Source organism: Coregonus lavaretus (assembly GCF_964263955.1).
Source record: "Coregonus lavaretus genome assembly, chromosome: 27".
Classification (NCBI taxonomy): Eukaryota; Metazoa; Chordata; class Actinopteri; order Salmoniformes; family Salmonidae; genus Coregonus; species Coregonus lavaretus.
Window position 1 is genome coordinate 38,544,227 of NC_140014.1, and position 21,721 is coordinate 38,565,947.

Consider the following 21,721-nt stretch of genomic DNA (forward strand, 5'->3'; position numbering starts at 1 on the left):
TGGGTGGTTTTATGCGCACACCCACCACAAGCTAACCCGTGACTAGAACCCGGAATTGGCAGGCTAAAATGGAATGACTTCCTGAACTCACCGTCAAGTTTTGTTTTGGGAGGGAGATAATTTTATGTGAGCCTACACTTTGTTTGTTTTTATACTGGCTAATGCGTAAAAATAAGTGTGCCGTCGTGGACAAAGATTCTAGGGACACCAAAAAAAAGAACGTCGTCCCCCGTCGAAACGAAGTGGGTAGAATGTGGCGGTGTGATCTTTCGCCTTATGCACTTTACCTTCTTTTCATGCTTAGTTTATCTAAGGGTAACTTTGACGGTGCCTTAACCAATCATCTGTTTCAGGCTAAGTCTTTTTAAAGGCGAATTATTTCTGTACTTTTCTTCTCATTTAATGTTTTTATTGCCGCAAATTAATAAACTACAGAGGTTCATTCAAGGTCCGGAGCATGTATGATTGAGTGTGAATGGTTTTGTGGGGTATGCAGTGGTCGAAAAAGAAGCCAATTGCCATACTTGAGTAAAAGTAAAGATACCTTAACAGAAAATTACTCAAGTAAAAGTCTAAAAGTATTTGGTTTTAAATATACGTATCAAAAGTAAATGTACTTGCTAAAATACTGTATACTTAAGTATAAAAGGTTAAAGTATAAATCATTTCACATTCCTTATATTAAGCAAACCAGACGGTACTATTTTCTTGTCTTTCTTTTTCTTTACGGATATCCAGGGGCACACAACACAGACATAATTTACAAACGAAACAGTTGTGTTTAGTGAGTCTGCCAGATCAGAGGCAGTAGGGATGAGCAAGGATGTTCTCTTGATAAGTGCTTGAATTGGACCATTTTCCTGTCCTGCTAATAGTACTTTTGGGAGTCAGGGAAAATATATGGAGTAAAAGGTACATTATTTTCTTTAGGAATGTAGTGGAGTATAAGTTGTCAAAAATATAAATAGTAAAGTACAGATACCCCAAAAAAACTAGGATGGATACATACAGTAACATAATGTAGCAACATTTTAGCATCCTTGTCTCATAAGCTAAAACTCAAAATACTAACAAAATATTTCACAATGTCCTCATAGCATACCTGTCATAACTGTTGTATTTATCACTGTTGCAGATCTAAAACATGGCGGAACCAAACCAAAGGCCTCAACGTAAGATGTCCACCGCAGGAGACAGTCTATACAAGGTACTAGGACTGGAGAAAGGGGCGTCCGCAGAAGAAATAAAGAAGGCATACAGGTATAAAGCTCTCAACCACAGACAGAAGCTTAGCGAAAGACTACAGAACAGTTCAAAACCTGTCAGCTTTCTTCATAAAAGCACCGTGAACTAAAACTAGTATAGGCTGACCTGACGTTGCTGTTCTTTCCTATTTAAAAAAAAAAGAAAAAAAGATTTATAGTAAATCTCTACGTATTTGCCTTCTTCTCACAGGAAACTAGCACTGAGGCATCACCCTGACAAGAACCCAGACAACCCCGAGGCAGCTGAGAAGTTTAAGGAGATCAACAATGCCAACTCCATCCTCAACGACGAGACAAAGCGGAAGGTCTATGACGAGTACGGTTCCATGGGTCTTTATGTCGCAGAGCAGTTTGGAGAGGAGAGCGTTAAATATTACTTCCTCATGCACAAGTGCTGGTTCAAGGTAAGAAGTCTTTAAGATCTATACACATTTTCATACGTATACACTTTTCAGACGCCTACACCCAAAAGAGACTTATTGTACCAGTGTACCACTTAATGAGTGCATACTGTACATTTTTTTGGTGAGCATTTGATTCCTGTTGGAAATGAACTCACGACCTTGGCGTTGCTAAATTGTACTGTATGTTAATCATTAGAGTCATTATTAGGGTTAAAAGAAAACAAAACTCTGTATTATAGTTTTTGTAACACTTTTAGAAGTGTATGCATGAAAACCTATGCCCTGTGTGACAAAAATCCCCTGTGTATTTCTCAGACCCTGATGGTGTGCTGTGGGATCTTCACATGCTGCTGCTGCTGCTGTTTCTGCTGCTTCTGCTGTGGGAAGTGCAAGCCACCGGGGGAAGAGGAGCACGGATACGTAGACCCAGATGACCTTGAGGCCCAGATCAGAGCTGAGCAGGACAGGGGTGAGTAGGGCGAGGTTTGTGGGGGAAGGGGCAGCAGGCAGTGGTGTAGTGGAGGGTGTACGCAGGTATTGCGTATACTCACTTCTTAATCCCCACTGATGTGTACCGAAGTAGTGTAGTGGAGGTATACGCCGTTTTAAATTAATGAGGCTGATGGAACAGATTAGAATGTTTAGCTTAAAATGTTGTTAAACCAGTTATTTCTTCACAGGCGCAGCGATGTACTGATGGCGGTAGGCCTTTGCATGAATGTTCCAAAATGCAATTTGCGGGAATGCAGTTCTAAAATGTGCACTGCACATGCGAGCGGTTTCATGGACAGAGATGGAAACATCCATTAGAAATGTAGAAAGGGGGGATTTAAATATACAAAAAATGTAATGGGTTGCTAATATGACTAGGATAATGCCTTTGGTTGCTAGACAATTAAAGAAAGTTTAAAGAAAATCAATAGAACAGGAGAAAGCATATGAGTAAGTCCCGTGTAGCTCAGTTGGTAGAGCATGGCGCTTGCAACGCCAGGGTTGTGGTTTCGATTCCCACGGGGGGCCAGTATTATTTATTTGTATTTTTTATGAATAAATAAATGTATGCACTCACTAACTGTAAGTCGCTCTGGATAAGAGCGTCTGCTAAATGACTAAATTGTAAATGTAAGTCTATATAAAAATAATTGCCTCCACGTTTCTATGGTGGGATTTTGGCTACAGGCTACTTTCAAGTAAGGTAAGACATGCCTCATAATATGAAGTAAAACGTCCAGGTTTCAAACAATTAACGAATCGAAAAAATATGGCGCCGCTAATGCTAGGCCTAACCATCTTCTGGAAGATGGAAAGGCTTTCCCAAAAACCTTCTCCATTAAATGTTAACTACAGTAGCTACAAAGTAGTCTACCTGTCAGAATTATATCAGGATTATTTGCATCAATCCAGTAGCCGTATTCTTTTGCAAACTCCAACTCGTGCTACGGAAACACTGCTAACCAAACAACAGTGCTAGGTGCCTGCACACTTGAATGAAAGGGTAACTACACTAGACCTAAAAAATTGTCTCCTAATGTGGTTTAAGCATTGTTATGGACTTCGGAAAGTGTTCAGACCCTTTCACTTCTTCCACATTTTGTTACGTTACAGCCTTATTCTAAAATGGATTAAATAAAATACAAATCCTCATCAATCTACACACAATACCCCATAATGACAAAGCGAAAACAGGTTTTTAGAAATATTTGCAAATGTATAAAAAATAAAAAAGATACCTTATTTACACAACTATTCAGACCCTTTGCTATGAGACTTTTCATTTCACAACCAGTGGTGAGACTATAATAATTATGTCTCAGCCAGGCCCAAGTTCAGCCTCTGGCAACTCAGGTGAAACTCCAAACTGGGTCGGCTTGAACTCATTTTGTTCATGTGCTTACAGCTAATGATTTGTGCTGCTGTGGGCTATGTACTGTAGCAGCTTAGTGACCCATATGCTTTTGGTTTGTCCTCTTTTAGCAATTGGCAATTTAGCTCTGAATGTGCTAGCTTAGCAAATGCCATCACTTTCCCCCAATTCAAGCCTGCTTGTTTGATTGTGATGATAATGACATGATTAAGGCAATGCTTTCGTTTTGTTACTGCCTGTTAATCTACATATAAAACATGGTTTGAATTGTGGATGATGATGACGATCAATACTAATAGGAGGGGTTGGGTAAACAATAGCAGAGCACAAACTTCCATCTCATATGGACTAATGTACAGTACCAGTCAAAAGTTTGGACACACCTCCTCATTCAAGGGTTTTTCTTTATTTTTACTATTTTCTACATTGTAGAATAATAGTGAAGACATCAAAACTATGAATTGACACGTATGGAATCATGTAGTAAACAAATCAAAATATATTTTGACTTTTAGTAGCCACCCTTTGCCTTGATGACAGCGTTGCACACTCTTGGCATTCTCTCAGTCAGCTTCATGAAATAGTCACCCGGAGTGCTTTTCCAACAGTGATTGTGGAGGCCAGGTCATCTGATGCAGCACTCCATCACTCTCCTTCTTGGTCAAATAGCTCTTACACAGCCTGGAGGTGTGTTTTGGGTCATTGTTCTGTTGAAAAACAAATGATAGTCCCACTAAGTGCAAACCAGTTGGGATGGCATATCGCTGCAGAATGCTGTGGGAGCCATGCTGGTTAAGTGTGCCTTGAATTCTAAATAATTCACTGACATTGTCACCAGCAAAGCACCATCACACCACCTCCTCCATGCTTCACGGTGGGAACCACACATGCGGAGATCATCCGTTCACCTACAAAAAACTCAAATTTAGACTCATCATACCAAAGGACAGATTTCCACCGGTCTAATGTCCATTGCTCGTGTTTCTTGGCCCAAGCAAGTCTCTTCTTCTTATTCGTGTCCTTTAGTAGTGGTGTCTTTGCAGCAATTTGACCATAAAGGCCTGATTCACGCAGTCTCCTCTGAACAGTTGATGTTGAGATGTGTCTGTTACTTGAACTCTGTGAAGCATTTATTTGGGCTGCAATCTGAGGTGCAGTTAATTGGCAATTTCTGAGGCTGGTAACTCTAATGAACTTATCCTCTGCAGAAGAGGTAACTCTGGGTCTTCCTTTCCTGTGGCGGTCCTCATGAGAGCCAGTTACATCAAAGCACTTGATGGTTTTTGCGACTGCACTTGAATAAACTTTTTAAAAGTTATTGAAATGTTCTGTATTGACTGACCTTCATGTCTTAAAGTAATGATGGACTGTTGTTTCTCTTTGCTTATTTGAGCTGTTCTTGCCATAATATGGACTTGGTCTTTTACCAAATACGGCTATCTTCTGTATACCAACCCTACCTTGTCACAACACAACTGATTGGCTCAAACGCGTTAAGAAGGAAAGAAATTCCACAAATTAACTTTGAACAAGGCACACCTGTTAATTGAATTGCATTTCAGGTGACTACCTCATGAAGCTGGTTGAGAGAATGCCAAGAGTGTGCAAAGCTGTCATCAAGGCAAAGGGTGGCTACTTTGAAGAATCTCACATTTGTTTAACACATTTTGGTTACTACATAATTCCATGTGTTATTTCATAGTTTTGATGCCTTCATTATTATTCTACAATGTAGAAAATAGTCAAAATAAAGAAAAACCCTTGAATGAGTTGGTGTGTCCAAACTTTTGACTGGTACTTTAAGTGCTGCCTGCTCAAGAGAAGAGCTCAGTGAATTAACAGTACATCTCTGTTCTCATTGCAGGTGAACAGCAACCCATTGTGGTCCAACCTCATACTGCAGCTGATGAGAAGGCAGAGTCCGACCACGACCAGTCTGCATCCAACCACTCAAACCCTATATTCACCCCAATGGACCAGTAAGAACCTGTCTTCCCATAGCCTGGTCCCAGATCTGTTAGTGCTGTCTTGCCAACTCCTGTGGTCATAAGGACTTGGCAAGACCGAACAGACAGACATGGGACCAGTCTAGTCTTCCCAGTCTGCTACTGACAACCAAGATGGTCCACTCCACTGACAATACTGTGATCAGTTTCTGGGGTTCAGTGGCAGGTGCTTAAATGCTACAGTCGACCCTCCGTACTATGGCCAAAGCCATATACAGTGCCTTCAGAAAGTATTTATACCCCTTTACTTATTGTGCATTTTGTTGTGTTACAGCCCGAATTCAAAATGGCTTAAATATATTTTTTTTATTACCGATCTACATACAATACCCCATAATGACAATGTGAAAACCTGTTTTTTAGAAATGTTTGCAGATTTATTGAAAATTAAATACAGAAATATTTTATTTACATAAGTATTGACACCCCGGAGTCAATACTTGTTCGAATCACCTTTGGCAGCGATTACAGCTGATAGTCGTTTTGGGTGAGTCTCTAAGAGCGTTGAACACATGGATTGTACAATATTTTCACATTATTATCTTTAAAATCTTCAAGCTCTGTCAAGTTGGTTGTTGATCATTGCTAGACAGCCATTTTCAAGTATTGCCGTAGATTTCCAAGCCGATTTAAGTCAAAACTGTAACTAGGCCACCCAGGAACATTCAATGTCTTCTTGGTAAGCCACTCCATTGTATATTTGGCCTTGTGTTTTAGGTTATTGTCCTGCTGAAAGGTGAATTAATCTCCCAGTGTCTGTTGGAAAGCAGACTGAACCAGGTTTTCCTCCAGGATTTTGCCTGTGCTTATAGCTGTATTCCATTTCTTTTCATCAACAACAAAAACACTCTGTAGTCCTTGACGATGACAAGCATACCCAGGACATAAAGTTCATTTCTTTGCCACATTTTTTTGCAGTTTTACTTTAGTGGCTTAATGCAAACAGGATGCATGATTTGGAATATTCTGTACAGACTTCCTTCTTTTCACTTTGTCATTTAGGTTAGTATCGTTGAGTAACTACAATGTTGTTGATCCATCCTCAGTTTTCTCCCATCACAGCTATTAAACTCTGTAACTGTTTTAAAATTACCATTGGCCTCATGGTGAAATCCCTGAGCAGTTTCCTTCCTCTTCAGCAACTAAGTTAGGAAGGGTGCCTGCATCTTTGTAGTGACTGGGTGTATTGATACACCATCCAAAGTGTAATTAATAACTTCACCATGCTCAATGTCTGCTTTTATTAATTATTTTTTGTATCTACCAATAGGTGCCCATTCACTCCCCCTTGTGCCCAGTCCATGCAACTTATGTGACTTGTTAAGCAAATTGTTACTCCTGAACTTATTTAGGCTTGCCATAACAAAGGGGTTGAATACTTATTGACTCAAGACATTTCAGCTTTTCATTTTTAATTAATTAGTAAAAATGTCTAAAAACATAATTCCACTTTGACATTATGGGGTATTGTGTGTAGGCCAGTGACACAAAATCTCAATGTAATCCATTTAAAATTCAGGCTGTAACACAACAAAATGTGGAAAAAGTGAGGTAATGTGAATACTTTCTGAAGGCGCTGTATGTGGATGTATATTTCTATATCTTCATATAAGACTGTATATGTCTCATTTTAATTGCCAGTTGTGGTCCATGTTTACAAGAATCTTACATTCTTATGATTGTGTGAACTGCCAAGTTTACCTTAATGCTGAGGGGTTCTTTTGTAGATTTTCAAAATGAGAATTTTTAAATAGTACGAAACCGTATTTACAGGGTAACGGCTTCTATGTATGCTTAATGGACCGTGTAGAGCGGGTGATTGAATAGAAACTGATGTGCCTCCCAAATGGCTCCTAATCTAGTGCTACTACTTTTGACCTCAGCTACGTAGTGCACTACTTTTCACCAGGGCCCATAAGTGTCTGGTCAAAAGTAGTGCACTATATAGGGAATAGGGTGCCATTTGAGACGTAGCCTGAGTCTGAAGTTGGAAATATATGTGCACTTTAAGCGCCTTCTAAGCATAATGAACCGCTGTCATAGGAAGGGCTGCTGTGGACTGCCACTCCCCCTTGTGTGGGAGCCAATAACTGCAACTTTAACCTGTGAACAAATGTGAAGAAATGCCTAAAGTTTAAATGTGTTGTTTATATGTTTGTTTGTAGGCTACAGAGCAATATTTGTTCAGGCTTTATTTTCAGTTTTCCAAAGCTTATCATTCCAATTGTCGGATTCTGTACTCCAACCCCAGTCCTGTACTCACATATGCTCACTCGTCATTCATGTCTCTCAGTTTTCTCTCTGTGTGTAATAATATTGGAGATCTTGTCATTTAAAACTCTGTATTCCTGACCCATATTATTTTCTATTTCTTCTGATGATGTCATCTTGTGTGATCTAGATTCATTGTCAAATTCCCTTTCTGTACAGTAATATTTTTTTATATTGAGCGCATCTTACGCACGCCTGCTAGACTTCTTGGACACCAAGTAATGCCAGTTGTTGAAAGCCATTGTCTCACACACCAGCAATCCTCAGATTTTAAAGTGCCTTTCTGTTGTAGTTCACCTGTTTCAATACTGCCGAAATTCCAATGCAGGTAAAACATATTTCTGTAATTGTTCACCCAACCTAATATGGATAGAACAAAGGCCTTCCTTTAATAAGAACAGTGATATTTGTTTTTTGTTTGTTTTTATATACTGTTTATACTGTAAAATATATTTATATGTGTGTATATGATCAAATAAATTGGGGATTATATGATAAATTCTTTGCCTATTGATGTCTTCTGCATAACTTATTTTTCATGACGATACCATACTTCTACAGGAAATAAATGTGAGTAAAGGTGCTTGTAGTACAGAAAAACACGAGACTTGATACCTAATTTATTTACAGTCAATGCTTGATACACAATGGGTAGCATTAGCCACAATAGACAACTGACTTGGAGTGAGTTGGCCTGTTATGATAGGTTGATTGTGTAATCATGGCCCCCAGTCAGTTAGCTCCCAGTGTCCATACAAACACCACACCTGATTAACAGGTGTCAGGTTTTCAGCAGACGCAGGCATGAACCAGATCAATGTTGAGAGGCTGACGGAGTTAAATTGGAGAGGCAGCGATGTCATAAGGACAGTGGCGTTTCCTTTTGGTTTCATAGCCACTGTTTAAGCCTATGTTTGATTCTTACTAAACTTTCAGGTGCTGTTTTGAAGGAGATTATGGATTCTGAGAAACACCATCTCATCGAGGATGATACTACAACACACTCAATGTCATTACTAGGGTATGTAGCCTATTTTATTTGCAACCTTTAAGGCCTATGTTAGGAAATGTTACTGTTTAATGTTGCATTATCTTTCTTAATCTCAGTTAACAGCTGTTCAGTCCAAATTGCAGTAATCGATAAATGGACAGCTCCATTATCAGTTTATAGTTGATAGAATTATGTGTGGTTCTGTGTGAAAGAAATACAGCCTAGGCATGACATGTATACAAAGTGCTTAGTTATCATTAAATGTACCCAAGTTGCTGATTGTCATACATATTTCTATGTTTTGTCCCGAACTTTCTTGCTGTTTTTAATGCAAGAGAGTAAGATTTCCATTGTATTTATTATTACATGACCTACTGTATATGACAAATCAACTTGATCTTGGGACGTTTTCTCTCAGGCCATTCCCTGGGTCTGAGGAAGACAAATGTCCCAGTTCAACAGCAGAGACTGGAGACAGACCTGCTGCAGCTGACGGGTGGCAACCTGTTACTGCTACTGGTCACTGCCATGAGAACAACAGGGTTTCGTGGACAGAGAGTCGTGAGAAGCAGCTGGCCAAGAGGAAACTCATCATCGCCTCTGTTGTCAGCCTGGTCTTCATGGTTGGAGAGGTAGTCGGTAAGATTATGATAAATAATGACACACGGAGAAGATAATGGAGCCATATAACAGAAAGAGACTAATAGATTTTGTAGCTTTTCCTATTTACTGAAGTTGTAAAGTATTACATCTGGTGGATAAATTATATTTAGCCTCAGAACACTTTTGTGAAACGTGTGTGCGTGTGTATTTCATTTTCTCTATCCCAACAGGTGGCTACGCGGCACACAGTCTGGCTATCATGACCGACGCAGCTCATCTCCTCACAGACTTCGGTAGCATCATGGTCAGCCTCTTCTCTCTATGGGTCTCCTCCAGACCTCCCACCAAAGCGATGAACTTTGGCTGGCATCGCTCAGGTTGGTTTGACTTTATAAGAACTCAGACTGGCACCATTTGTCAATATGCCTTGTGTTAATCAGGTGAACTTTCCTGAGCATGTTTCAGTGAGCTTCAGTACATTCAGAAGATACACACTCTGTGTGTATTTGGATAGGGAAGCAAATAAATTATCCTTTGTATTTGAACAGCAGCCTATTTATTCAGTGTGAGAGAGTTTACTCATGTAGATTTTGATGCGGTTTTTGTACAGGGGGTGTGAATAGTGAGTAAATTAATTGACACCTTAAGTAAACGTTTCTCTAATTTCCTGGGAACATCAATGTGTCAACATTGATATGACCAGATATCATTCTCAATAAGTCCTTCATGGTCACGTGTGTTCTGAAAGTGGTCATTGTGATTAAAAGACACTATGGAAGTTAAGTTGCTAATTGTGTACTTCCAATGTGGCTTGAATGTTGGCTGTATCACGTATAAATGATATAATATCAATCCACTTCTTATTGTCCCTATAATGTTCTGCAGAAATCCTGGGTGCCTGTCTGTCAGTGCTGTCCATCTGGGCTGTGGCAGGAGTGCTGGTGTTCATCGCTATCCAGAGGATCCTTAACGATGACTATGAGATCCACAGCCAGATCATGCTCATTACCTCTGGCTGTGCTGTGGGGGTCAATGTCTTGTGAGTAAAGCTTTATTTGTCAATTGTTTTATTTTTTGGCATTCGTGATTGGTTGTGAAGGTGTGAGAGACATAGACTAGTCCCAGATCTGTTTGTGCTCTCTTGCCCACTACTATGGTAATTGCCAAACTATAGGACTTGTCAATACAGCATGAACAGATCTGGATGAGACCTGGTCAGTTGTAGGTAATTGGCTGCTCTTCTAACAATAGGCTTTGTTTGTTTGTTTGTTTGTGAAGAATGGCCCTAATCCTCCATCAGTCCAGTCACGGCCCCTCCTACCACCGACCCCATGACGATACAGTCAACCTATCACACGGCCACTCTCACGGACTCCCTGGTGGCCATGGCAACACCAGCGTGAGAGCAGCTTTTATCCATGTAGTAGGGGACCTGTTGCAGAGTCTGGGGGTACTGCTGGCTGCTACCATTATACACTTCTGGGTCAGTGATGCTGTCAACTTGACTTGCCTTATTCCTTTTAGCTCATAGTGGAGCAAAATGCCTTAGCGGTTATTCTTCAGCAAACCCTGCCATCAACAGACAAACGGTAGGATGAGATATTCATGCAGCAGAATACGATAACCATACTTACTGTAGGCTATACCTGCAACTCTGGCTAAGATTTAGAGGAAAACAACAGCCAATTTGAATGTGTCATCTCTTTTATACCCAACAGCCTGAGTATAAAATAGCAGATCCCATTTGTACCTTCATGTTCTCTGTGTTTGTGCTGGGAACAACTGTCACTATCCTGAAGGACATCTTCAGGATACTCATGGAAGGTGAGTACACAGGTTATCATCCAAACCTTGAAGTAAATACTGTTGCCTATGTATCTATCATTCTGGCTATGGACCTTGAAAATGTGTAACGAAGTTAAACAAAATAAATCCTTAAAGGCTACATCATAAAAGGTTATTGCATGTAATAGTTTCACTGTATAGAATGTTATCATATGCCTCCTTAGTGTTTTTTTTCTGTGTGACTTTATACAGGGGTTCCTAAAGGTATCGACTTCAACACTGTGAGAGAAATGCTGCTGTCGCTGAGAGGAGTCAAGGCCACACACAACCTCCACATGTGGGCCCTCACCTTGAGCCAGTCACAGCTCTCTGTACATGTGGCTATAGGTACGCACATGCCTACACGGACTAACACTACAATACTGTGTCTGTACAACATTCGGACAAGCACGCACACACACACACACCCATCTGAATATTCTGTCAGTTGTCAATCAGGAACACGTCAGTATTGGTGGTTTGTCTTTTGCATTGATGTGACTAAATATCTCACCAAAAATAATAGAATCCTATTTTGTTCTGAAGAGGAAGATGCCAGTCCCCAGCTGGTACTCATGGAGGCCACCAAGCTGCTGCAGTCAGAGTTTGGTTTCTCCAGCATCACCATCCAGGTAGAGCAGTATTCAGTAGAGATGGTCTACTGCATGCAGTGCCAGGACCCCACGGACTGACACCACTACCACCATGGGGGTTGAGACTGAACTATAGGGACCACTATGGGAGATTGACTGACTGAATCCATGATGGGGTTATTTGAGAACCCTGTACTAAATCTAGCATGTGCTGGCTAGCTACTCAATTGAGATTTATGTTAAGTTTGTCATGACAGACCACTATGGGGCCAAAGACTCTGCGGACGAGAGGGCCTTCTCTATCCTATGAGAGTGAAGAGTTCTTCAAAGCCAATGTCTGTACTGTATGCCTGTTACAGTATGCTGTGCGAGGTCACACAACTTTATTTCAACAGGGTGTACTGTACATTATACACCAGGAACATGAGGTGCTATCACTTCATGTTCCTCATATAGCACTTCTGTGGGAAAGCTCCTGTTTCGATCAATATTGGTTTTTCTAGTAAGATAACAGACAGAAAGACAAGGTCAACAGAAAGTATCGTTGTCACAAATAATTAACATGTAACACAAGGAATGTTTTATGTAAAATATCTGATCATATTAAATAATTACATGTATCATATTTATTTAGTTTATTTTATATAACAGGTGTTGAAGATTAACATAAATACTGAAACATTTCAATCTCAAACGTTGTTTTTTTAAGCTCAACTCAGAGGCTTACGCTGAGAGCCGAAAGCAGCTCTAAGTTGAAAGTTTTCCTAAATGCTCTTCAGTTTGTAGACCTTTCAGTTTGTAGACCTTTCAGTTTGTAGACCTTTCAGTTGGTAGACCTTTCAGTTGGTAGACCTTTCAGTTGGTAGACCGATCAGTTTGTAGACCTTTCAGTTTGTAGACCTTTCAGTTTGTAGACCTTTCAGTTGGTAGACCTTTCAGCTGGTAGACCTTTCAGTTGGTAGACCGATCAGTTTGTAGACCTTTCAGTTTGTAGACCTTTCAGTTTGTAGACCTTTCAGTTGGTAGACCTTTCAGTTGGTAGACCTTTCAGTTGGTAGACCTTTCAGTTTGTAGACCTTTCAGTTTGTAGACCTTTCAGTTTGTAGACCTTTCAGTTGGTAGACCTTTCAGTTGGTAGACCGTTCAGTTGCCTTATTTCCCTCTACATTCTTTCTGATTTACTACCAAGGTGAGACCGTGGTGATTTTGTGGGACATCACCGAGAGGGTGAGATTCAATCCAAGGCATTTAAAAGACCAGCACACTGGAAAGCCGACAATTCGGCTTTGAAAGGAAATTTCCGTGACGTCCGCGGAGATCACATAGTCACTGTAGACATTGCGCATGTAGACATCAAGCATGAATTACCTTTAAAAGTCAAGAGCCATGCGCTGCTCTAGAACGTTCCTTGAATCCAGGACTTGGCTGTTCAGGCTCTGAGTAATGTGTTAAGCCTGGGGAACAGGCGCAGGGCGTTCTGTGTTCTCACCTCCATCACCGTCTCCAAGGGAACCCCTTTTATCCTACTGATGCACTCAGCACAGACACAGATGTTCTTCCACTCATTTCTCACCTACAGTATGTTTAAGACACAAATCAGAGAGAAGAGTAGTGTTAGTAATACCATCTCTATAAAATATTCTTAGATGTATAAATCACTTTCCAAAATTATTTGATCTACGACCACTTTCAAACCAGGATAAAGTCAATTGTTTATGGATTTCAATCTATGCTGTTGCTTTGTTTTTCTCTGACGGTGTGTTGGACTTTGTTTTTCTCTGACGGTGTGTTGGACTTTGTTTTTATTGTGTGTCAATAAATAAATGAACACGTAAACACCCCTACCTGTTTCTCTGGCCCCAAGGCAGGTAAAGCAGTTTCTAGACACATGCTCTCCAACGGCAGCTGTTTCACTAGCTTCTGCTTCTTGTGGGAAAACCCATTCAAAAAAGAAAGAGAGATATAGGCCTAAGTTATAATCAGCACATCAAGTGACGGACAGTACAAGCCTCACTAAAATATACACTTCATCTGTTCAGATCAAATGCATCAAACAGTTATTATTTTTTAAACAATAAGTGAACAAGTGCTGTAGTGTTAGAACTACTTGGTGTGAGAAAACAAATCAAATCACAATTTATTTAAAGTGTACTTAACAGAAGCCTCGATACAGGAAATCATAACAATTAATCATTTTTGAAAAAGAAAACAGTGTGCATTATGCTCGGAATACATTGCTGGTGTAAAGTACAATACTAGTTCCCTTTTGAAGGGAACAATAGTGTTCTCTATCAGTCATTCAACAAGGCATTGTTATTTACCTGCTTCTCACTATAGATGGAGGAATGGAGAAGTACTCAGCTCTCACGCCCTCCATGGCAACCGTCAATGACACTCCGAGCAATTTCAGTGTCATTTACTAGAATACAATATGTAAACATTATTGAAGTGACTAGTGTTCCATTATTAAAGTGACCAGTGATTCCATGTCTATGTACATAGGGCAGCAGCATCTAAGGTGCAGGGTTGAGTAACCGGGTGGTAGCCAGCTAGTGACCGTGACTATGTTCAGGGCAGGGTACTGGGTGGAGGCCGGCTAGTGATGGCTATTTAACAGTGATGGACTTGAGATAGAAGCCGTGGCTCGGGTTATTGATGTCCTTGATGACCTTCCTGTGAGATCGGGTGCTGTAGGTGTCCTGGAGGGCAGACAGTGCCCCCGGTGATGCGTTGGGCAGACCGCACCACCCTCTGGAGAGCCCTGCAGTTGCGGGTGGTGCAGTTGCCGTACCAGGCGGTGATACAGCCCGACAGGATGCTCTCAATTGTACATTTGTAAAAGTTTGTGAGGGTCTTAATGGCCAAGCCGAATTCTTCAGCATCTGGAGGTTGAAGAGATGCTGTCTGTGTGGGTGGACCATTTCAGATTGTCAATGATGTGTACACCGAGGAACCTGAAGCTTTTCACCTTCTCCAATGTCGTCCCGTCAATGTGGATGGGGGCATGCTCCCTCTGCTGTCTCCTGAAGTCCATGATCAGCTCCTTCGTTTTGTTGACGTTCAGGGAGAGGTTATTTTTCTGGCACCACTCCGCAAGGGCCCTCACCTCCTCCCTGTAGGCTCTCGTCATTGTTGGTAATCGGGCCTACTACTGTTGTGTCGTCTGCAAAGCTGATGATTGAGTTAATCCCATGCAGTTGTGGGTGAACAGGGAGTACAGGAGGGGGCTGAGCATGCACCCTTGTGGGGCCCCTGTGTTGAGGATCAGCGTAGTGGAGGTGTTGTTTCCTACTTTCACCACCTGGGGGCGGCCCGTCAGGATGTCCAGGACCCAGTTGCACAGGGTGGGGTTCAGACCCAGGGCGCCGAGCTTAATGATGAGCTTGGAGGGTACTATAGTGTTGAAGGCTGGGCTGTAGTCAATAAACAGCATTCTTACATAGGTATTCCTCTTGTCCACCTGTGATAACCGCTACCAGCCCGGACACCTGCTCAAACACAAATGGGAGAATTGCATGACGATAGACAAAGGTTCCTGGGGCTACAGGAGAAACGCCCAGCTCAAAGACTACTTCACCATCAAGCAGCTTGTGGTGGTCAGTTTCAAATGGTTCTGATAGCACTTTGTTTTACGGTAACCAGGAGATACCGAAACAGTTACTAACACCACAAAACTTCATCCACGACCATAACAAAAAGTAGCTGAATCAGTCCTAATCATGTGTGTAACAGCATCATTTTCCGGTAAAGTGCAGTCAAAGTCTAAAGTATTTTCACCTGGTTTTGAAATCACTGCTGGTCCCGTGTGTTTCTTGAATAGCACTTTAAAACTGTGTTCTTTCTTCTCTCCTAGACTGAATAATTGTAGGGATGTAATCTATTAGGAAAGTATTCACACCCATTTACTTTTTCCACGTTTTGTTACGTTCCAGCCTTTTATTCTAAAATGGATTTAAAAACAACAAAAAAATCCTCATGAATCTACACACAATACCCCATAATGACAAAGCGAAAACTGGTGTTTAGAAATGTTTGCAAATTTATATATACCTTTATTTACATAAGTATTCAGACCCTTTGCTATGAGACTCGAAATTGAGTTCATGTGCATCCTGTTTCCACTGATCCTCCTTGAGATGTTTCTACAACTTTATTGGAATCCACCTGTGGTAAATTCAATTGATTGGACATGATTTGGAAAGGCACACGCCTGTCTATAAAAGGTCCCACAGTTGACAGTGCATGTCAGAGCAAATACCCAGCCATGAGGTCGAAGGAATTGTCCGTAGAGCTCTGAGACAGGATTGTGTTGAGGCACAGTTCTGGGGAAGGGTACCAAAACATTTCTCCAGCATTGAAGGTCCCCAAGAACACAGTGGCCTCCATCATTCTTAAATGGAAAAAGTTTGGAACCACCAAGACTCTTCCTAGAGCTGGCCGCCCTGCCAAACTGAGCAATCGGGGGAGAAGGGCCTTGGTCAGGGAGGTGACCAAGAACCTGATGGTCACTCTGACAGAGCTCCAGGGTTCCTCTGGGGAGATGGGATAACCTTCCAGAAGGACAACCATCTCTGCAGCACTCCACCAATCAGGCCTTTATGGTAGAGTGGCAAGACGGAAGCCACTCCTCAGTTAAAGGCACATGACAGGCTGCTTGGAGTTTGCCAAAAGGCACCTAAAGACTCTCAGACCATGAGAAACAAGATTCTCTGGTCTGATGAAACCAAGATTGAACTCTTTGGCCTGAATGCCAAGCGTCACGTCTGGAGGAAAACTGGCACCATCCCTAAGGTGAAGCATGGTGGTGGCAGCATCATGCTGTGGGGATGTTTTTCAGCGGCAGGGACTGGGAGACTAGTCGGGTTCGAAAAGATGAACGGAGCAAAGTACAGAGAGATCCTTGATGAAAACCTGCTCCAGAGCATTCAGGACCTCAGACTGGGGCGAAGGTTCACTTTCCAACAGGACAACAACCCTAAACACAGCTAGGACAACGCAGGAGTGGCTTCGGGACAAGTCTCTGAATGTTCTTGAGTGGCCCACCCAGAGCCCAGACTTGAACCCGATCTAACATCTCTGGAGAGACCTGGAAATAGCTGTGCAGCGACGCTCCCCATCCAAACTGATAGAGCTTGAGAGGATCTGCATAGAAGAATGGGAGAAACTCCCCAAATACAGGTGTTCCAAGCTTGTAGCATCATACCCAAGAATACTAGAGGCTGTAATCGCTGCCAAAGGTGCTTCAACAAAGTACTGAGTAAAGGGTCTGAAAACGTATGTAAATGTGATATTTCAGTGGTTTGTTTTTAATAAATTAGCAAAAATGTATTCTGATTGGCTGGGTCTGGCTCCCAAGTGGGTGGCCCTATTCCCTCCCTGGTCCACCAATGGCTGAGCCCCTGCCCAGTCATGTGAAATCTATAGATTAGGGCCTAATGAATTTATTTCAATAGACTGATTTCCCTATATGAACTGTAACTCAGTAAAATCGTTGAAATTGTTGCATGTTGCGTTTATATTTTTGTTCAGTATATTTACAACCTACTGTTTACAAAAAATGTGATAGGCCAGAGCTCCAGAACGTTAGAGATATGAGGAAATGAAGGTTAAATTACAAGCGAGGTAGATTCCCACCGCAGTATCTGCTAGGCTACCTTCCATGCGGTAGCCAGCAGGGTTTGTGGAGCTTGTGATGATGATGCTTATAGCCACACTTAATTTGACAATACCCCGAGCCACCAACAAAAACGTTAAAGGGAGAAAAAAAATCATGAAACTCCTGTTAATTTGGTGAAAGCCTATGTTCTATCAGTGGGTAAAATAAAATGTTTCCCCATGATTTAACTTGGTCCGTTTGTGAAATCAGGAAATCGTGTAGGAATGAGTCATAGCTGGGGATGGCACACTATCACATTTAATAACGATTTTAAAACAATTACCTACACTCAGAGCTCTACAATTTGGTTGCATATGCGATGAAATATTTTGCTGTGCGGACAGGAATTTTATTTTGGAAGCTGTGTGTGACAACAACAAAAAAAATCTCCCACATTATAATTGTTGTAATGAAAAGGCTTCACTGTATCGTTGTTTCCATGTGCCCTAGAGAAACAAACAAGTGAGTGCAGATTCGTTAGCGTCATGGTTGAACCATTACTACGGCGAAAACAGCTTTTCTTCTTCTTCGTCAAAAGATCTGACCAATATTACCGGCACAACATTTGTATCTTCCTCTATAGCCTATCGCCGGGACCGCATTTTACATTAATAAACCATGTAGTGGGCCTTTCAAAAACTACGTGCCCACCGTTAACCATTTGTTTACGCTTTGTTCAGTCATGTATATCCAAACATTTAGGGGTACAGAAAGAAAGGAAAAGGTTTAGCTTCCTCAGGAGATCAATGATCATAGCAATAAATGAATGACAGCTCTATTGCATGTCATCGTCACAAACCTGACTTTTTAAAGTGACAGTGTACAATTTTCAATGTAATGAACCTCAGTAGGTAAACAGTGCTTTTACACAATTTACAGTGTTACATATTAGTTTCTAGGGCACATCGTGCTTCAAAAGTAGCTATAATTCATACAGGCCCAATATAGGCTGTATCTCAATCAATTAAACTAATCTTATTTTCTGGTGCTCCTAACTTTCATGTGGTTCTCCCAAATTTTTAAAGATGTTTTATTTATTTAAAGCCCTACCTGCACTCCAGATCACCAAATCAGTATTTAAATGGTATGGGTATACTTGTCTATAAAACATCCATTTGTTTATATAGTCGTGACAAAGTATATATTTCCCTTAGATGTGCTCAATCTAAACAGTGTACCAAATTATTCAACTCAGTTTCTCCTTCAAGTATCATCTAGCAATGCAGTGTGTCTGTGGGAAAGGGCCTTTGTTCCCTTAGCAATGTACTCTGCACTTGCTCTGGGCAGAGATTATCTGGAAATTGAATTCTGTGAGATAGACTCCTAAATTGATACTGCAGTTTGTTTAGGCAATTTTTTACAGTTAGCTAGCTAACTACTTCACATGCTGATATTGACATTGGTATTTTTGTGTGTAGCTACGTTTGCTCGCTAGCTACCTAGGATTTTATCAGATTACTTTTTTTATTTTCTGTTTTCTGCATTGTGACGGACCTTCACAGCAACTTGACAAATATTAGGGTAATAAGAGGTATATGGATGAAGGTCATGCTTAGGCGAATAAACTATAAAGGGAACTAAATGGTTACACTTTTTTGGTTATTTCATGAAATGTTGTTTTGAGAAAAGGGGCATTTTTTTGAAGTACCGGGGTAACAGGGTTTCACACCAGTGTGTTAAAATCCATTTCATCAGTGTTATTTAGAAATTCTTTAGTAAGTAATACTTAAAAACTAAGTCTAGTTGTCTTATTTTAATTATTTAAATACAATATGGGGGGGGTGGAATGGTGTTGGCCATGTCACCATTAATATCCGCACTATGAGGAGATTTGATGTAAAGTCCCTCTTTTTAACTCGCACATTAATTCACTTTGTTCTTTCTTTGTTGTTCCTTTTCCATACAATCCATTATGTACAATTGCACTAAATATTATTTGAATAATGCAAGATTTTTAATCCCAGCGGTCTTTAAAATGACATTCAGGAGCAAAAGGTTTTCAATAGTTGTTTTTAATTCATAAAAAAATAAATATTCATTGGTATATAATATTGGAATGGAATATAACTAATAACATTGGAATATACCATTTAATAACAATAACTTAACAAATTAACTCAGTGCAACTCTTTATGCTCTGCTATTGCACGATTCTAATTTGTACATAGGTCACAAATAAAGGCGAGTTGCCCCCAATACACTCATCCAACATATTACTACTTTACTCAAAAATTATCTAAACAAGTGGATTATGAATCTTAAGGCTTTCCTACTTATATAATTAAAAAACAATTATACATCTAACTTCATTGGAATATATCTACTACTTTTTTTAAATGTCAAAGAATTAGATCAACTTACCATAAAATCGTTTTGTTGAAATATCTCCCAAAGTTGTGATGACAGGGAAAGTGTTGGGGAAATAATTAGGTGAGATCTTGTATTCTTTATATGAATAACGGGGGGCAGTTACCCAGGGGGCTAGTTACCCCCTAGTACCCTACATCTGGATTGGAGTGCCCTCTAAGCTCATCACTAAGCTAAGGATCCTGGGACTAAACACCTCCCTCTGCAACTGGATCCTGGACTTCCTGACGGGTCGCCCCCAGGTGGTAAGGGTAGGTAACAACACATCTGCCACACTGATCCTCAACACGGGGGCCCCTCAGGGGTGCGTGCTCAGTCCCCTCCTGTACTCTCTGTTCACCCATGACTGCATGGCCAGGCACGACTCCAACACCATCATTAAGTTTGCCGACGACACAACAGTGGTAGGCCTGATCAACGACAACGATGAGACAGCCTATAGGGAGGAGGTCAGAGAGCTGGCCGTGTGGTGCCAGGACAACAACCTCTCCCTCAACGTGACCAAGACAAAGGAGATGATTGTGGACTACAGGGAAAAAAAGAGGACTGAGCACGCCCCCATTCTCATCGACGGGAATGTAGTGGAACAGGTTGAGAGCTTCAAGTTCCTTGGTGTCCACATCACCAACGAACTATCATGGTCCAAACACACCAAGACAGTCGTGAAGAGGGCACGACAAAGCCTATTCCCCCTCAGGAGACTGAAAAGATTTGGCATGGGTCCTCAGATCCTCAAACAATTCAACAGCTGCACCATCGAGAGCATCCTGACTGGTTGCATCACCGCCTGGTATGGCAACTGCTTGGCCTCCGACGCAAGGCACTACAGAGGGTAGTGCGTACGGCCCAGTACATCACTGGGGCCAAGCTTCCTGCCATCCAGGACCTCTATACCAGGCGGTGTCAGAGGAAGGCCCTCAAAATTGTCAAAGACTCCAGCCACCCTAGTCATAGACTGTTCTCTCTGCTACCGCACGGCAAGCGGTACCGGAGTGCCAAGTCTAGGTCCAAAAGACTTCTCAACAGCTTCTACCCCCAAGCCATAAGACTCCTGAACAGCTAATCATGGCTACCCGGACTATTTGCACTGCCCCCCCACCCCATCCCTTTTACGCTGCTGCTACTCTGTTAATTATTTATGCATAGTCACTTTAACTCTACCCACATGTACATATTACCTCAACTACCTCAACTAGCCGGTGCCCCCGCACATTGACTCTGCAACGGTACCCCCCTGTATATATAGCCTCCCTACTGTTATTTTATTTTACTTCTGCTCTTTTTTTTCTCAACACTTTTTTTGTTGTTGTTTTATTTTTACTTTTAAAAAAATAAATAAATGCACTGTTGGTTAAGGGCTGTAAGTAAGCATTTCACTGTGATGTCTGCACCTGTTGTATTCGGCGCATGTGACCAATAACATTTGATTTGATTTGATTTGATACGTTGTCAATTTTGTGGTATGAATTTACAAATTACATAAATAAAATCACTTCCAATTTCATTTCACTATCATTTAACTGTTATAAAATATTTTGTCCAACATAATTATATCCTTAACTGCCATATGGGCATGTAAAACTGTAATGACACATCATCTTTGTTCTCATCTGAAACGAACTATCATCTGATCTGTCAAATGCTTGGCCGATCAGCGGTACGCGAGCCCCCTCTGCTGCCTGGCTGCAGCCAACCAGTGACATGCCGGAAGATTTCAACGAACGGGATTCAATCGTGTGAACGTTTGACAGACAATAAGCGCGTGCAGCTATAGAGGAAGGAGGCGAATATTGAGTGTATTGCTCTTTGACTGTAAACTCAACCTTGAAAGGATGCAATAAGATTAACGCTACAGTGAATCAAGCACACATAATTCC

At 41.2% G+C, this 21,721-nt stretch overlaps 2 protein-coding genes and 1 long non-coding RNA gene across 4 annotated transcripts; 2 read left to right on the top strand and 1 right to left on the bottom strand.

Annotated features, from left to right (window-relative positions):
* The first annotated feature begins 45 nt into the window (after positions 1–45).
* LOC311102316 (dnaJ homolog subfamily C member 5-like) lies at positions 46–6,633 on the top strand. The gene is made up of 5 exons (XM_084143616.1): positions 46–242; positions 1,136–1,260; positions 1,456–1,669; positions 1,985–2,138; positions 5,398–6,633. Exons 2-5 carry the CDS (start codon positions 1,145–1,147, stop codon positions 5,514–5,516), a joined length of 603 nt encoding a protein of 200 aa, XP_083999742.1. The 5' UTR covers positions 46–242; positions 1,136–1,144; the 3' UTR covers positions 5,517–6,633.
* A 1,990-nt stretch (positions 6,634–8,623) lies between these two features.
* On the top strand, positions 8,624–12,061 carry LOC311102363 (proton-coupled zinc antiporter SLC30A2-like). The gene is made up of 8 exons (XM_084143680.1): positions 8,624–8,831; positions 9,220–9,440; positions 9,635–9,781; positions 10,290–10,443; positions 10,683–10,887; positions 11,123–11,228; positions 11,442–11,576; positions 11,775–12,061. The coding sequence occupies exons 1-8, from the start codon at positions 8,767–8,769 to the stop codon at positions 11,918–11,920; spliced, it is 1,179 nt and encodes a 392-aa protein (XP_083999806.1). The 5' UTR covers positions 8,624–8,766; the 3' UTR covers positions 11,921–12,061.
* Positions 12,062–12,155: 94 nt separating this feature from the next.
* LOC311102364 lies at positions 12,156–19,963 on the bottom strand. 2 transcript variants are annotated; one of them, XR_014610002.1, is made up of 4 exons: positions 19,839–19,963; positions 14,143–14,240; positions 13,667–13,744; positions 12,156–13,394 (listed from the first exon to the last, which is right to left on the bottom strand). It is a non-coding gene; the product is annotated as an uncharacterized lncRNA (long non-coding RNA). The 2 variants fall into 2 exon arrangements; XR_014610003.1 differs by having other exon boundaries at positions 13,667–13,747.
* Between the last annotated feature and the right edge of the window lie 1,758 nt (positions 19,964–21,721).

Bases quoted from the DNA above. Each gene is read 5' to 3' on its own strand.
- LOC311102316 (XM_084143616.1), top strand. From the start codon at position 1,145: ATGGCGGAACCAAACCAAAGGCCTCAACGTAAGATGTCCACCGCAGGA. The intron at 1,670-1,984 runs GTAAGAAGTCTT...TGTATTTCTCAG, and splicing joins TGCACAAGTGCTGGTTCAAG to ACCCTGATGGTGTGCTGTGG. The intron at 2,139-5,397 runs GTGAGTAGGGCG...TTCTCATTGCAG, and splicing joins CAGAGCTGAGCAGGACAGGG to GTGAACAGCAACCCATTGTG.
- LOC311102363 (XM_084143680.1), top strand. From the start codon at position 8,767: ATGGATTCTGAGAAACACCATCTCATCGAGGATGATACTACAACACAC. The intron at 10,444-10,682 runs GTGAGTAAAGCT...TTGTTTGTGAAG, and splicing joins GCTGTGGGGGTCAATGTCTT to AATGGCCCTAATCCTCCATC. The intron at 11,577-11,774 runs GTACGCACATGC...TTTGTTCTGAAG, and splicing joins CTCTGTACATGTGGCTATAG to AGGAAGATGCCAGTCCCCAG.